This window comes from Chenopodium album, chromosome 11 (assembly GCF_948465745.1).
Source record: "Chenopodium album chromosome 11, dcCheAlbu1.1, whole genome shotgun sequence".
NCBI lineage: Eukaryota > Viridiplantae > Streptophyta > Magnoliopsida > Caryophyllales > Amaranthaceae > Chenopodium > Chenopodium album.
In genome coordinates this window covers 10,496,302-10,512,860 of record NC_137844.1, presented here as the reverse complement: position 1 = coordinate 10,512,860, position 16,559 = coordinate 10,496,302, and the positions used below count along the sequence as shown (strand labels likewise).

Below are 16,559 nucleotides of genomic sequence, written 5' to 3'. Positions count from 1 at the left end.
AGTTGGCACATTTGTGATGGTACTTGATTGACTCTCAACTTGTTCGTTGTTGCTCATCATTTGTGAATATGCACCTCCTTAAACACACTTAAACACACACACACACACATACACTCTCAATAATTAGAACTGAAATCAGATTCTTAAACAAACTTACACACACACAGACATAGATACACACTTACACACACACACAAACACACACACACACACATACACACACACACAATAATTTCAGAATCTATAATTAGAACTGAAATCAGTTTCTGAAATCAGAATTGCAAGCAGAAAGAGGAGGGGGCAGGGGGGGATAGGTTTGCTCATTTGTCAAATGAACATGCAATTCAATGCCCACATACATAAACTCTTACACTCACTCACACTCACACTCACACTCACACACAGACACACTGTTACACTCACTCACACTCACACACACTCACACACACACACATACATACACAATTCTGTATACTGAGTGTTTTTACCCGAAACACTGAGTACTTATAGATCCTTGAATTACTTATGAATGTCATTAATATTTGCTCATTTTCATTGTAGTTACCTCATTTTAAATGTTCTATTATACATATTTAGGTTTGTTCATTTTAATTTATTTGCTCATTTTAAATTTGATTGAAAATAAGAACATAATAACAGCATTCAATTGAAAATAAAAACCTACTAACAACATAATAAGAGCATTCAATTGGAAATTTCAGAACATTTTTTATCATAAGTTTAATATGACGTCATTACAATCACTATCAAGTTTAATCTGATATTATTAAAATCTCTATCAAATTAATCAAACCTAAATAATTGATTCAATTCAATCAAATAATTGATGCAATTAAACAGTCAATTCGATTAATGTAATTCGAAAATTAACATGTAATTCAATTCGAAAATTAACATGCAATTCCAAAATTTTCAGAGATGTAAAATCAAAATATTTTGAACATTCAGATTAACATGCAATTCAAAATTAAAAGTACGAACAAACCTCAATGATGGATGAAATTGCGACCGTTGAAATTTGCAAAAAGTAACCGTTGAAATTTGCAGAAAGAAACCGTTGAAATTTGCCGAAAGAAGAGCATACTCAGTGAATCGCCATTGATAAGTAAATCGCCATTGATGAGCTTTGATTTGTAGACAGAATAAAGGAGAGAGATAAAGTAGAGGCTGAAGGTTAGTTTGTTAGGCAGGCTTATAATCTCAGCGGTTGGATTTCATCTAATCTAGCGGCTGAGATTTGTCCTCACATAAGGTGTGGGTTCTCACATAAAAGGTGATTCTCACCGGATCCTGACCCTATATATATATATATGCTAAAATTTGTTATATATTTAGATAAAATTCCTGATATCAAAAGATAATATTTTATATTTAATTAGTTTAAACTAAAAAATCTCATTCGCCAATTTTGCTTACGTGTCATTTAAATTATTTAATTGGCTACCACTAAAGTTTATTATCCTATGTGGCGCGCTGAAAAAATTAAATTCTATATGGCTCTCTAAAAACTCAGGAAAAAACTCTACCTTATATATATATATATATATATATATATATATATATATATATATATATATATATATATATATATATATATATATATATATATATATATATATATATATATATATTAGATTGTCCTTGTGTTTTAATCGGACAAAATACAATTTTAAATATCTATTATTATTATACGTTCTCCATTCCCTTTAAATTGTAACACTTTGTTTTTACGTTTATTTTATCAATGCATAATATCAACCTATTTTATTTAGGGGGTGTTTGCGGTTTGGTTAGAGGCATAACTCAAATCAAATCATAAAAATACAGTTGACATTTTCTCGAACCAACCCAAACGGTATAAACGTCAAACTGGACAATCTTCTCTGTAAAGAGCATCTCAACTTGTTGGATAGTACATATTCAAAGAAAAAAGAAATATCATACTTATAGAGTTATAGGCTTCAATTAAACAAAGTAGTAGAGGCATCATTTTTTTTAGATATTAGTAGAGGCATCATAATAAAGATTCATTTCATCATAATTAAAAAATCATAATCAAGAAAGGGCATTTTCTATTTCTTGATCTTGATAACTAACTTAACTAACTACAACAAATGGATAAATTGAATATTAATCAGTTTGTATATATTATGGTTTGGTTATAAGTAACAACCAAATACTAACCATTATAAATACCCTTTTACACAACCATTCTAATTCATTTCATCATCAACTCATTCAATTTCCACGTACTACTCCAAATATTCCTTCTGTTTTTTCCTTCAAACACAACAAAAAATTCCATCCATTAGAATCAACTTGATTCACCAACTTAAGTTCTGTTTTGCTGTTGTTATTAACTAGTAATGGCGGCTTCGAGTTCACATGGAGACGATGGTACGATAAGGCAATACACAAAGTACGATAACACCATTGAAGAAGACGTATCAAAAGTGGTTTACAAGGGGTTAGACAGAGTTAATAACAGAGTTATTGCTTGGATTAAGAAGAATATAACAGAGGAAAATTATGATGGTTTGATGGATGAAGCTCAAGATTTGATGGATTCTGACCATTCTAGTATACTGAAATGCTACGATTATTGGGTTGATCCAAACTCGAACACGGTTGACATGATTACTGAGTTATATTCTTGTAATTTGAGAGTTTTTATCAGGAATAATCGCTTGATTTTGGACAGTACTGCATTGCCTACAATCAAGATTTGGTGTCGACAGATTCTTGAAGGGTTACATTATCTTCACGAACGAAATCCGGCGATTATTCATCATAGTATCAGGTGTGAAAACATTGTTGTTGGAGAAACAGGTGCAGTTAAGATAAGAGATCTGAATGAAGCCGCGATTATGGGTTGGGATGCACCACTTACTCCTGAAGCTAGTGCTGATCTTTTTGATGTTTCGCGGTCTGAGATATACTATTTTGGGATGACCGTGTTACAGATGTTGACTAAGGAAGATGTGGAGAGGAGACCGGTAGGGCCGTGTGTAATGCCTGCTGAACTAAAAAGAGTGAAAGATCAGCAGCTTAAGAAGTTCATTCGGAGGTGTCTGATTCCTACAACTGTTGTGACTACTGTAACTGATCTCTTGAATGATCCGTTTCTTGCACCGAGTGATCCGAATGTGAGTGTTCCTGTGGATGATCAGATGGATGTATTGCTGCTGCCGTCTGCTAGGGACATTGACAGAGGGCGTGGGAGATTCACATTAGGAGGACAAATAGTGGGACTAAGGGGCGGTGCAATGATAGTTGGGTTTGTTACGATAAGGTATATTAGTGATAATTTTGTGTTTACAGTCAATCATGATACAGTTCAGCGAGTCATGGAGGTTTTAAGACGAGCACTTAATCTGTCTGATGTAGAGGCCGCATCGATTTCTGAGAGTATGGAGCTACTGATAGCAAAACTTGTGGCTGAATATGATGGCAATGACAGTTACATGGTTTATATCTTTGACAGTGTTTCATCTCTTCGGATTTCATCTACTGAGAGAATTGTTGTGAATCATCAGGCAGTGCTCCCCCTTTCATAATGCCACACAACCAAGACGCGGAGCAGGAACAGCAGCAGCAGCAGCAGCAACAGCATGAGCATGAGCATGAGCATGGAATGCCTGACAACAATAATGTAGCTGCATCTGATGAAGTGGTCCAACAGAACCAAGACGCACAGCAGGATCAGCAACAGCAGCAGCAGGAGCATGGAATGCCTGAGTCGCCTGACAGCTAATGCAGTGGGTCTGGAAAATCCGGAAACACTCGCAAGGTGAATCGTCTGAATGGTCTGGTCGAAGTAGTTACAAGGGAGAAAGGCACAATATGTAGTTGCATCAGAAGGCTGTTATTTCTTGGCAGTAGCTTATTCTAGGCTCATCAGTTTAATTGATTTTTTAGTACACAATTAGACTTTGGTTTATGTCATAGTACAGAAATTTTCTGAATAATTTTAGGAATTTTAGTGATACTTTAGGGAGTCAATAATAAGTATGATTTCTCTGTTTTAGGTCAAACTGAGATTTATATCTTTCGTATGTTCATTGTCATTTGTTGGTATGTGATTTAAATATATGAACATTGGTGTGTTAGTTATAAGATTTTAATAAAATGTGAGACTATGCAATTTGATTTTCTTACTGTGTAATTAGTCATTGGTGTCTTTCCACATACAATTTCCTTACTTTTCAATCCTCTCATCTCGTTACTCTATAACTTAATTACTATTTAAGTGTCTTAAGCAAGGGCAAAAAAATTTCATCACTAGAGGTCTCAAATAAAGTGTTCAATTCTTGAGCCAGATAAGTTAGTATGACAATTAGAGCTGACTAGTGCATGGTATAATCGTGTAGGGTCTTTAATGAGGCTAACTAAATCATTTATCTCTAGCTAGCTAAGTAAATTTTTGTCTATTTCAGTATAACCTGTACTTAGCTTCAAAATAATACTTCATATAAGATAAATGCGACTAATGAACAATATGTGAATCACTAATAATATTTCTAACCCCCACCATTTTAGACTACTACAGTACTACTACTATATAGGTAGGGCATAGAGCCACTTTAATTTGAAACAAATGTTTTTAACTAGACCCACCAATAGTTTAGTTGAATAATGCTTACTCGGAGTAAAATATTAAAATCACCTGTTATTGTAACGCTTCGATACTTTAACGATCAAGGAATAAAAATTCATTTAATATTTTTACCCGTCATCAACAAAATGTGAAATTATGAACACCAATTTTATTAAATAATAAAATAAAATTATTGATTAATAGACAATTTAAAAAATTAAAGAATTTTTTTTTATTATAATTTGAAAATAAATTGAGTGTTTTATTAGCTTTCTCTCTAAAGATTCTGATTAAACAATAATTATAATCATACTCGTAATACGTAGTATAAGTGTTCACCAAAAAACGATTTTGTTACTAGTAGACTAGTAGTACTGTAGTAGCAGTTACTATTCACTTTTAAGAAATAGGATAAGATATATCTCTTACATAAAATTAAAAAGAATATAATATTAAAAAAAAGGGGAAATTAAAGATTTTTTTTTAAACAACAATAAATAAATCAAGAAAGGGTATTTTCTAATTCTTGATCTTGATAACCGACTTAACTAACTACAACTGGATAAAATCGGTTTGGATATAAGTAACAACCTAAACACTTGCCATTATAAATACCATTCTAAATTTCTAATTCATTTCATCATCAACCCATTATTTCAAACATTCTGTTTTTTCTCCTAATAACCCAACAAAAATTCCATTAATCCGTAGAAATCAACTTCATTAGCTTGATTCCATTGCAAATCTTTCTTTAGTTCTGTTTTGCTGTTATTCTTAACTAGTAATGGCGGGTTCGAGTTCAAGCGGAGGAGACGAAGATTATACGGTTATGGAGACGGATCCTACAGGGCAATACACAAGGTACAGTAAGCTGATTGATGAAGGCGATCTTAAAAAAGTTTATTTGGGATATGATGAGACTAATGGCAGAGAAGTAGCTTGGTGTAAGAAATTTGTATTACTTAATAATCTTGTTGATTTGCTGAGAGAAGCTATGTCTTTAAAGAGATTTGATCATGAAAATGTAATCAAATGCTACCATTATTGGCCTTTTGGATTAGGAAACAAAGTTGAGTTTAACATGATTACTGAGCTTTATTCTGGGAATTTGAAGGATTACACTCAGAAACATCAGGTTAAAGAAAACAGTCCAGTAATCAAGAAATGGTGTCAACAGATTCTGTCAGGGCTTGGTTTTCTTCACAGTCAAGATGAATCGATTATTCACGATGATTTAAAGTGCAAAAACATCTTTGTTGTTGGAAACTCAGGCAAGATTAAGCTAGGAGATTTGAGTGTCGCGACGACTGTTGATAGTCCTGAGTATAATGCTGTTATTACTCGAAGGATAGAGCGGTCTGAAATATACTGTGTTGGGTTGTGTGCGCTACAGATGGTGAATAAGGATGCTGCAGACAGCACATCGCGAAAAATGGATTTTAGCCTGTTAAAAAAAGTACAAGACCAAGGGCTTAAGAGCTTCATTCAGATGTGTGTGTTTCCTGAAGATGTCGGAACTACAATAACTCAACTCCTGGAACACCCATTTCTTGCACCGAGGACTGCGCCTTCTGGCAGCACATCAGTACTATATCCCTGGCCCTTGCCTACAATTCAACTGTAGCCTGCCACCATCACTAGTGCAGCTGCAGAGCCTGAGGGTGATGTCGACGACAGTAACACAGCTGCTGCTTCTGAAAATGCCCCACTGATGGCAGAAACACTCGCAGGGCGGGAAGGTGAAATGTCTAATGGGAGTGATTAAGATGAGGAAAGTGGCAACATACAGGAAGACAGAGTATAGTTGCTTCAGAATTCTGTTATTTCTTGGCATGTCAGTAGCTGAATTCTAGACTCATTAGTTTGATTGTTTAGTATAAAATTAGACTTTGGTTTAAGTCATAGTACAGAAATGTTCTGAATAATTCTTGGTATGTTAGTGTGTCAATAAGTATGATTTCTCAGTATTAGGTCCAACTGAGATTTATTGTTTCGTTTCTTGATTAATTTTCATTGACATTTGAACATTGTTACATTGGTGTGTTAGTTATAAGATCTTAATAAAAACAGAGGCTGCAATTTGTTTTTCTTTCTTTATAATTAGTAGCTTCTATCTCCATTTTCTTCTACTTTTCAACCTTCCATCTCTTTACTACTATAAACACGGCCGGCTAAAAATTTATGTCACTAGATTACTTTAAATAAAGTGTTCAACTTGAAGACGGATCAAGTTAGTATGACCAATTAAAGTTAATTGAAGAATTCTTTGATCAAAGTGTTCAACTTAAGCCGGATCAAGTAGAGTTAGTCAAGAAGTGTCATATCGTATCATCTTGAGTATAATTAATGTATGATGTATCTTAACCTGCAACACACAACACTACAAATAAAATCGATATTATATCAGATCAACTGAATCAATTGGACTTAATGGTGCTTTTACTTTTGGTTTTTATACAAATTTAAATTATTGTGTTTTGTGATGTACTTCTAATGGCTTGATTTTTACTAATTAAACTGAATTAGTTTTACTATATTAAAATTAAATTATTTTGCGAAGAAATATTATTTTACTTCAAATAAAAAGAACATGGCCTAAGCCCTAAGGTGACATGATGAGTAACCATGCTTTTGGGTAAAAAATAATCTTTATAATTTGCTATGACTTTGTTCCACTAGTAATTTGTAATGGCACATATTGACATTAGACAAGCCGTTTGATTATCAAATATTCATTTGCTTCAAAATAATCACATTAGTAGGTGTTTTATCTTATGTATATGTAAATTGGTGAACTAACATTAACATGAGAATCAAGGACGAATTAGATTTATAATAAATTAAACATACATCAATTTCATGTTCCTATGAGGCTATGACAGAACCATTATTCTTCAAAGTAAAGACGATGAACAAGCAACATAACACTTCACATTAAGTCGTGAATTAACATTAGTATGAAAATTAAGGGTGAAATAGATTTAAACCATGTTAAACATGCAGCAATTTCGTATTACATAACCATTACTTAAAGTAAAGATGAAGAACAAGCAACATAAAACTTAACAGTTCACACTCATCCATCCTCTTTTCTAATAACACATGAAACTTCTTCAAGAAAACATCAACAAAATTTTACGGATCTTCTTCAATATTCAGCCGTCTTGTCAAAACCCTTATTTTTTTATGCAGTACTAAACTCTCTTTAAAAGTCACAAAAAATTTACGACCATCATTATAATTTTCCACATGTTGTATGTGGTGACTTTTATAATTATAAGAATACAATCTCTCATCATCAAATACGAAAAATGTATTCTTCTCAACATTGAAAATCCCCGTACAAATACTTCTTGTAAGAAACCCAAGAGCTTTTACATCCCATATGGAGGTACAATCCGAAGACATACCAAAAACTGCTATAGACTCACCGAGGACAAAACTAATTTTAATAACGAGCCCCGTTTGTTTAAGAGCATCAGGCAAATCCACTAAGTTAAATTCCTCGGAATCAAAATCGAACCACCCAAGCTGAGTATGTAAGCCACGAGGTTTGTCCGGATCATATCCAAACCAATACACACCACCCTTAACATAAAATTTATCTCCATCTTTAAAACTAAGGCCTCGAACGTGTGCATCCGACCTATCTTCGATCCTCCAACGGCGATCATTTAATGAATAAACCGCGATTGAAAACTCGGGAAACTTAGGACTAACACACCCGTAAGCAAGCAACTTATAATCCTTACTAGACGGAGCAAAACCAAGCCAATAACCTATTCTATATCCCATCGAAATAAAAGGACAAGGTGGAATAACAACGGACTTTCGAATGCAAGGATTATAAATCATCATCTGAATGTTTTTATACGCTAAGGAATACATCAAAACCAATCCATTACAGCTCCCTATAACAGCGCAACTATCAGGAGTTTTGGAAAAAACATCAATTTTCATGAATGTATCGATACTATAAATGCTATATTCACCGAGTTTTCTTGCTATCACATACATGTGTTTGTTGTTGTTGTAAATTTGATGATGCAAAAGAATGAAATCAGAAGAATCAATTAAAGAACACCAGGTTTTACTAACGCACCTGAATCTCATTAGGGTTTTCGCGGGCAGCCTTGCTAAGATCTCCGTCCACAAATCCATGGATAAATCCGGCAATTTGTCCGCCATTGTATAAGAACAGGATTTGAAGGGAGAAATTGGAACTTAAATTATAATAGGGTTTACAAATTACTAATCGCATGTATTTGTACTAGATTTAAGGGTCTTCATGTATATCTTATACTCGATAATATTCAAAATTTATTGGTTTATCTTATAAATATTAACTAGGTTAATTTTCAATGACCATTATTAATTAAGCTTATCATTATAATTAGTTTCTTTATAAAAATATTAGAGTCAGTTTGGTGTATTTATGTTAATATTGTATTTATGTTGAGTTTATCTTGTTAGGAGTTTTAGGCAAGTTAGGTTTCATATTGTATTTTACATATATATGTGGTTATTATCAATACAAAGCTTAAGCTGTTTTCTCCACAATATTATTGAGTTTAACATGGTATCAGGCCTCTCTAATTTCTAGAGATTTAATTCGATCTTGGTTACTTCTTGTTTTAATTTCGTGATTTAATTATTTGTTTGTGAGATTTAGGCTTCAATTTTTTTTTTTTAATCACACAAATTTTGTTTGATGGAAATTAGGGCTCACAAACCCTAATTTATTTTTTGATTTGGTCCGATTTTTTTTCTAGTTTATGCGCATCTCTTGTGCGTACTGAGTTATGGTGCTTCGAGTGAGGTGTTGTGGTTGTGCGTGTTGTGTAGTTGGTGTGGTGCGCTGCCCAGGGTTGTGTGCTGGTTTGTGGTGCTCGGTGCTATGCGCATAGTGTGTGTGTGTGGCAGTGTGTGGGTGCTGAGTGTGTGTGGTGTGGTGCGCGCAAGTGTGTGTGTGCTGCTGTGTTAAGAGTGTTGTGGTGTGGCGCAGTGCGAGTGTGTTGTGTGTGTGGCGACAACAAGGCAGCAAGGTGTGGTGTGCTTGTTTTGTTGTTGCTTGTGTTGCGGTGCTAGTGTAGTGTGCCGTGTTTGTTAGTTTGTTGTACTCGTGATTTGGTGCGATGGCTGGCGACGATAACACTCCTCCTCCTCCTCCTCCAAAGTACGAGCCTTTCACTGATTATTACCTTCATCCGAGTGAAGGTTCTCAGTTGGTGATTTGTCTTGTGTTGCTTACCGTCGACAACTATAAAGAGTGGTCGAGATCGATTCGCAACAATCTTCGGTCTAAGAGCAAGCTCGGGTTTGTTGATGGTTCTATTGTTCAACCCGATCCCAAGCACGCGGATTATCGTCAGTGGGGTATTGTTAATTCTACTGTTGTTTCTTGGATTTATAATACTCTTGATGTTAGTATTCGTTCTACTGTTATTATTCCTAATGATGCTAAAACTTTGTGGGATGATTTGCGTGATCATTATTCTCTTGGTAACGGTCCTCGTATTTTTGAATTGAAACATGATATCGCTGATTGTAAGCAAAGGGGTCGTTCTGTTGCATTTTATTATGGTGAATTGAATAAATTGCAGAATTTGTTGTCTAATTATGTGAAATTGCCTGCTTGTACTTGTTCCGCTGCGAAAGAATATGCTAGTGCATGAGAATGAGTTGTTGCATCAGTTTTGTCTTGGTTTGGAACCTAAGAAGTTTGGTTCTGTTGTCTCTAATTGTTGATGAAGGATCCTTAGCCTTTTATGAATGCTGCTTATGCTAAAGTTGTTGCTGAGGAGCGTAAGCAAACTGTGTCTGAGGCACATGAGACCTCTTCTTCTTCTGCGACTGTTGGTTTTAATGCAACAGGTACGGATTCCGGTCGGACTTCCGAACGGATAGAGTGCACTTATTGTAAGAAGTCTGGTCATGATAAGGACCATTGTTATGAGCTTCATGGCTTCCCGGGTGGGGGGCGTGGAGGTCGAGATGGTCATGGAGGTCGGGGTGGTCGGTCGTCTGGTAAAGGCAAGGGTGAGTTTGCTGATGCTGCTGGTAGCTCTCATGGTAATAATGAGCTGGTTTCTAATTCTGATCGTGGGAGTGTTCCTACGATTTCTGATGCTCAATGGAAGGAACTCATTTCTGCTGTAAAGGGTGCCAAGTTTGGTTCTTCGTCAGATGGCAACAAACTTGGTACGTATAATTCCATTGATTGGCTTATTGACACTGGAGCTTCAAATCATATGTCTGGTAATATTGATCTTTTCACTGATTTACATGACATCTATTCGCCTGTTGGTTTGCCCAATGGGAAGAGCACGACAGCAACGAAGGAAGGAAGAGTTATTTTGTCTAATAATTTAACTCTTGATAATGTTTTATATGTTCTTGCTCTTAAATGAAACTTGTTATCTGTGTCTCAATTGTTAGAAAAACAATGCTATTTTATTATGTTCACTGACAAGCTATGCATTATTCATGACCACAGTTTGAGGAACCTGATTGGAGCGGGGGTCCAATGTGATGGGGTCTATATTTTTCGTCCAGTTCGTGCTTAGAATTTGCAGGCGAACAAAGTGGATATTTCAGATGCAAGTTTGTTGTGGCATAGGCGTCTCGGGCATCCGTCAATGCAAGTTGTGAACTCTCTTCCGGGAGTTTCTAGTAGTCGTAGTACTCATAGTAGCAACTCTGTTTGTTCTTTTGATTGTTCTATTGGTTTTATGGGGAAGCAACCCCGAAACTCTTTTCCGTTAAGTATGAATAAAGCATCTGGAATTTTTGATTTAGTTCATTGTGATATTTGGGGTCCGAATAAGATTGTTTCTAGTTGTGATGCTCGTTATTTCCTAACCATTGTTGATGATTTTTCACGTGCAACTTGGGTGTTTTTGATGGTTGGTAAATATCAGGCTTCTCAGTTGGTTCGTGAATTCTGTGCTATGGTTAAGACTCAATTTGGTCGAAAGGTGAAGGTGGTTCGTAGTGACAATGGTCAAAAGTTTCTCAGTTTGGGGTCGTTCTTTGCGAAGAAGGGCATTCTGCATCAAACATCGTGTGTTAACACGGCTCAGCAGAATGGTAGAGTTGAATGTAAACATCGTCACATTTTAAATGTGGCTCGTGCTCTTCGATTTCAGGCAAAGTTGCCTAAGTATTTTTGGGGTGAGTGTGTTATGACTGCGGTGCATCTCATTAATCGCACTCCTAATCCAGTTTTGAAAGGTAAAACCCCTCATGATCTTTTATTTGGTCAGTCACCTTCATATGATAGTTTGCGGGTCTTTGGTTCTCTTGCTTATGCTGCGAATCGTCCTCGAGTTAAGGACAAGTTTGATTCTCGAAGTCGGAGGTGTATTTTTGTTGGTTATCCTCATGGAAAGAAAGGTTGGCGTCTTTATGATTTAGAGACGAATGAATTTTTTGTAAGTCGGGATGTTCAGTTTTTTGAAGATAAATTCCTGTATCTTGAGTCTCTTTCGGATGAACGGCGATTATTGTGGGAAAAATATTTTTCGAATCTACCAGTTTGGGATGAGGATACCGAATTTTTTGGGGAATTGTTTGATGTGCAAGGGGGAGGAGCCGCGGCCGAAACAACCCGCACCGGAACCCTGCCGCGGCAGCTGCTGCCCAGCCACAGCCAGGCTGCGGCACAGCCTGTTCGCACCCAGTTGCCCCCCCACTTTTCTGCTCAACCCGATGGAAATCCATTGGGTGATGGCATCTTGGCTGGGCATCACAGCCAGCAAGCTGCCCAGCCCGATGGAAATCCCTCGGGCGCTGGCCTGCAGCAGCAAGGCAAAAGACAGAAGCGGCAGGGCAGCAACAGCAAGGCCACTACCCAGCAACAGCGAGGCCTCACGCCACGCCCTGCCCAGCAGCAGCTGCGGCAGCCTGTACCGCCACCTACACATTCATCTCGGGTGGCTGCCTCGCCGGAACAGTCGTCTATCTCACCGGAAAAAATTCCGGTAAGGTTGGTGATCATGGTTTTAGCTCGGGAGTTGTTCTATAGCGTGAATTGGACGGTGAAAATATTTTTATTTCGCTGGATTACTTGAGGGGGAGTTCGTCGGATAATTTGGGTCGCGGTCATTGTGAAAAACGACTTCCTTCGTGGCATCGAAATTATGTTACTCATACAATCATCACTGAAAATATAGACCCCGCTACATCAGTTGTCGACCCTCCTCAATCACATTCCTCGGGTAAACCTTTCCCTATAGCTTGTCATGTTGAATATAATAGTTTTTCTATGAGACACATGTGTTTTTTGGCGACAATCACTAAGGGAAATGAACCGTCTTCATTCAAAGAGGCGGTTAAAGACGTCGGTTGGCGTAAGGCTATGCAAGATGAGATTGATGCTCTATAACGCAATGGCACATGGACCGTTGAGGATCTTCCTCCCGACAAAAGAGCGATTGGTAGCGGTTGGGTATACAAAATCAAGTACACCGACATGTCAAAGGTGGAACGTCTCAAGGCTCATTTGGTTGTTCATGGTAACCGTCAGGTTGAAGGTGTTGATTACAATGAGACGTTCACTCCTGTTGCAAAGATGGGTACGATACGTATTTTATTAGCTGTTGTTGTGTCATTAAATTGGGAGTTACATCAGATGGATGTTCATAATGCATTTCTTCATGGTGATTTGGATGAAGAAGTGTATATGTAGTTTCCTCTAGGGTACGGTACTCCGACACCTGGCAAAGTTTGCAGGTTGTGGAAGTCTTTATATGGCTTGAAACAAGCCCCGAGACAGTGGTTTTCAAAGTTGTTCAGTGCTTTGCGAGGTTTTGGGTTTAAGAACACATATGCTGATTACTCTCTTTTTAGCTATGTACAAGGCAGTGTCTCTTTGCATGTTCTTGTCTATGTCGATGATTTGATTATTGCAGGCTCTTCTCATGATGCTATTGTTCGATTTAAAGCCTATTTGTGCAAATGCTTCTATATGAAGGATTTGGGTCTGCTTAAGTATTTCTTAGGTATTGAGGTTGCTCGGAGTTCGGAGGGCATCTTTCTTTCACAATGAAAGTATGCTCTAGATATTTTGACTGAGGCAGGAATGTTGGGTTGTAAACCCATTGACACTCCGATGGAACAGAATCATCGTCTTGCACATGCTTCCGGTGAGCCGTTTGCTCAACCGGAACAGTATCGTCGTTTGGTTGGATAGTTGGTCTATTTGTCGATCACTCGACCAGAGTTGAGTTATTCAATGCATGTTTTGGCATAGTTTTTGAGTGTTCCACGGGTTTCTCATTAGGATGCGGTGTAACACTCCCAAAATTTGAACTCTTTTTATAATAACTAAAACCATATTTTTATTGGAAATCGTCATTTAAACTATGGGAGTGTTACTAAGAGGCATATGAAAGTTTGATAAAAATAAACATTAAACTATTATACCATAGCTAGGTGGTCTAAAACAAGTATAACTTATTACAACCCAAAACTTAACATAAAACTTAAACCAAAAGTATATTAAGTGACGACAAAGACAAATATTGTTATTCTATGATACGTCCTCACTCAAACCAACCCGTCTTACCAACCTGCAAAATAAATAGGAAACACAAGTAGAAACTTCAAAATCAGATAAACTGAGTAATTACGACTCCATCTCGTAAAATAAATAATTTGGTTTTGAAACATTTTTGTACATGAAATAATAAAATAAAGTAATATAATCAAGTTAAGCACTCGCACAGGTAACAAATGACATAACCACGCAAATTTACTTATAACTTATATTTAAGAAAGGGAAAGAGAACGCTAGTAGGCCAGGACTAATCCCAGAGTAATCACCTACTTACAAGGGTTGCGCATCACCCTGTGTTGGCCAAGTATATGTCAACATAATGTCCCTAGTGTGCACACCCCTCACTAATCTAATGGGTAATCACAATTTACCGCGCACCAAAAGTATTAGGAGGAAGACTCATGAAAGGTAAGCGATAGAAAGTGTAGTACCAAACCTACTAGAAGCCTATTGGGTATCCACATATGTGCACCAATAGAACAACATCTAGTAGGGAAGCCTATTATTCACCCTTTTGGGGGTTTCATTTCCCTTCTTAAAATTATTATATTTTAAATTCTTGCAAATAAACACTTAGTCATAAAATTCACTTATAATCCAAGATTATACTTATAAAAAAAATTATCGTGCCCAAGTCACTTTTAAAAGAAATCAAATATCATCGTATATTGTATAAAATCGTCGCATCAAACATCATATTCGAAACAACATTCTCAAAGTATCAATACCAAAAAGAAATCAATATTATCATAAACGTATATACTACTAGTAGTAAAAGTATAATCATTCACTTTAATGAAAACCATTTATAAAGTTTATAGAATAAACTACATACTCATAATTTATTCATGGAACACGTCTACCACATAATCACATCAAAACGGTTTCCTAACGGGATTCTAAGTTCTTGATGGACATCGAAAATTACCTTGATAGCACGTAATTTCGTTCTACTAATTTCCCGAGCGATCACCTATGTAGCCTTCGTCTATCAACAAGCGGATATATGAAAAAAACCTAAGTTAGTATGACCAATATATTAGCTCGATCTTATACACAATCTTAATGCAAAGGTAAGGAAAAGTAGGATGATGATAATAATAATAATAATAATAATAATAATAATAATAATAATACTAATAATAATAATAATAATAATAATAATAATAATAAAAATAAAAATAAAAATAAAAATAAAAATAAAAAAGAAGAAGGAAACAAGTACGTACAAGTTCTCAAAGCCAAAGAAAAAGAAAGAACAAAAATAGAAAAAAAAACAAAAGAGGAGCTTTTATACTCCATTTTCACGAAAAAAATTAGAGCACTTAACCCAAAGTTTTTTTTTATTATTTTTTTAACAAAATAAAAAGATACATAATAAAATCCCATGAAAACTTTGAGTTGCAGACTTAATTGAGAAAGAAGAGGAGTATGGAGAAAGAATTAGAAGAACAATAACAATAGCTTCAACAATGGATATGGCGACCTCGCAGAATTACGGCTCCAATGTCAACCTTTTCCTTAATTAATTTTTTTTTATTCGAATTTTAGGCTGAAAGTAGGAAGGACTGATAGATTCTTACCAAGAATACGAGATCAGAACCCAGAATTGGGAGAAATTGAAAGTTTGATGTTGATGATAGAATAGGGGAGTATATATATATATATCAATGTAGAGGGGTTAGTGAAGAGTTTAGAGTTAATGCTTGCTAATTTGATACATTGTAACTGATGAATGTAAAGAGTCATTCCTTCATAGGGGTGATTGAATTGTTAACAATCACTTGATGAGGGGAATAGCAAAGGTTGAGGATGATGACCGTAATTTTTATTTATTTTTTTATTGTTATTATTTTTTTTAATAATAAGTGTTAAAAACATGTAAGAGATAATATTAATAAAATCAGCTTAAGAAATAACTTTAAAGGCAAAGATAATAGTATTATTGATAGTACTTATGTCGTATGAAATGTCTTGTTATGAACACAAAATACATATATGTAAATAATTTTTAAAATAATATATGTATATATATATATATATATATATATATATATATATATATATATATATATATATATATATATATATATATATATATATATATATATATATATATATATATATATATATATATATATATATATATATATATATATATATATATATATATATATATATATATATATATATATATATATATATATATATATATATATTACATGCGGCCATTCGTGTCTTGCGCTATCTTAAGGGTAGTCCGGGACAAGGTATTTTGTTGCGACCTATGAAGTATTTACGCTTGACGGCGTTTTGTGACAGTGATTGGACGGCATGCCCGTTGACTCGGCGTTCCTTGACAGGTTATTTTGTGTTCTTAGG

At 35.4% G+C, this 16,559-nt stretch overlaps 5 protein-coding genes across 5 annotated transcripts; 4 read left to right on the top strand and 1 right to left on the bottom strand.

The window, feature by feature from the left end:
* The first annotated feature begins 2,387 nt into the window (after positions 1-2,387).
* On the top strand, positions 2,388-3,578 carry LOC145566262 (putative serine/threonine-protein kinase WNK4). The gene has a single exon (XM_081625734.1). It carries the CDS (start codon positions 2,388-2,390, stop codon positions 3,576-3,578), a length of 1,191 nt encoding a protein of 396 aa, XP_081481860.1.
* A 1,824-nt stretch (positions 3,579-5,402) lies between these two features.
* LOC145566261 (putative serine/threonine-protein kinase WNK7) lies at positions 5,403-6,383 on the top strand. The gene is made up of 2 exons (XM_081625733.1): positions 5,403-6,128; positions 6,243-6,383. The coding sequence occupies exons 1-2, from the start codon at positions 5,403-5,405 to the stop codon at positions 6,381-6,383; spliced, it is 867 nt and encodes a 288-aa protein (XP_081481859.1).
* A 1,370-nt stretch (positions 6,384-7,753) lies between these two features.
* On the bottom strand, positions 7,754-8,806 carry LOC145566260 (putative F-box protein At3g24700). Its single transcript, XM_081625732.1, has one exon. It carries the CDS (start codon positions 8,804-8,806, stop codon positions 7,754-7,756), a length of 1,053 nt encoding a protein of 350 aa, XP_081481858.1.
* A 947-nt stretch (positions 8,807-9,753) lies between these two features.
* Positions 9,754-10,293, top strand: LOC145566259 (uncharacterized). Its single transcript, XM_081625731.1, has one exon. The coding sequence runs from the start codon at positions 9,754-9,756 to the stop codon at positions 10,291-10,293; it is 540 nt and encodes a 179-aa protein (XP_081481857.1).
* A 93-nt stretch (positions 10,294-10,386) lies between these two features.
* Positions 10,387-13,004, top strand: LOC145566258 (uncharacterized). Its single transcript, XM_081625730.1, has 3 exons — positions 10,387-11,001; positions 11,194-12,600; positions 12,645-13,004. Exons 1-3 carry the CDS (start codon positions 10,387-10,389, stop codon positions 13,002-13,004), a joined length of 2,382 nt encoding a protein of 793 aa, XP_081481856.1.
* Positions 13,005-16,559: the final 3,555 nt, after the last annotated feature.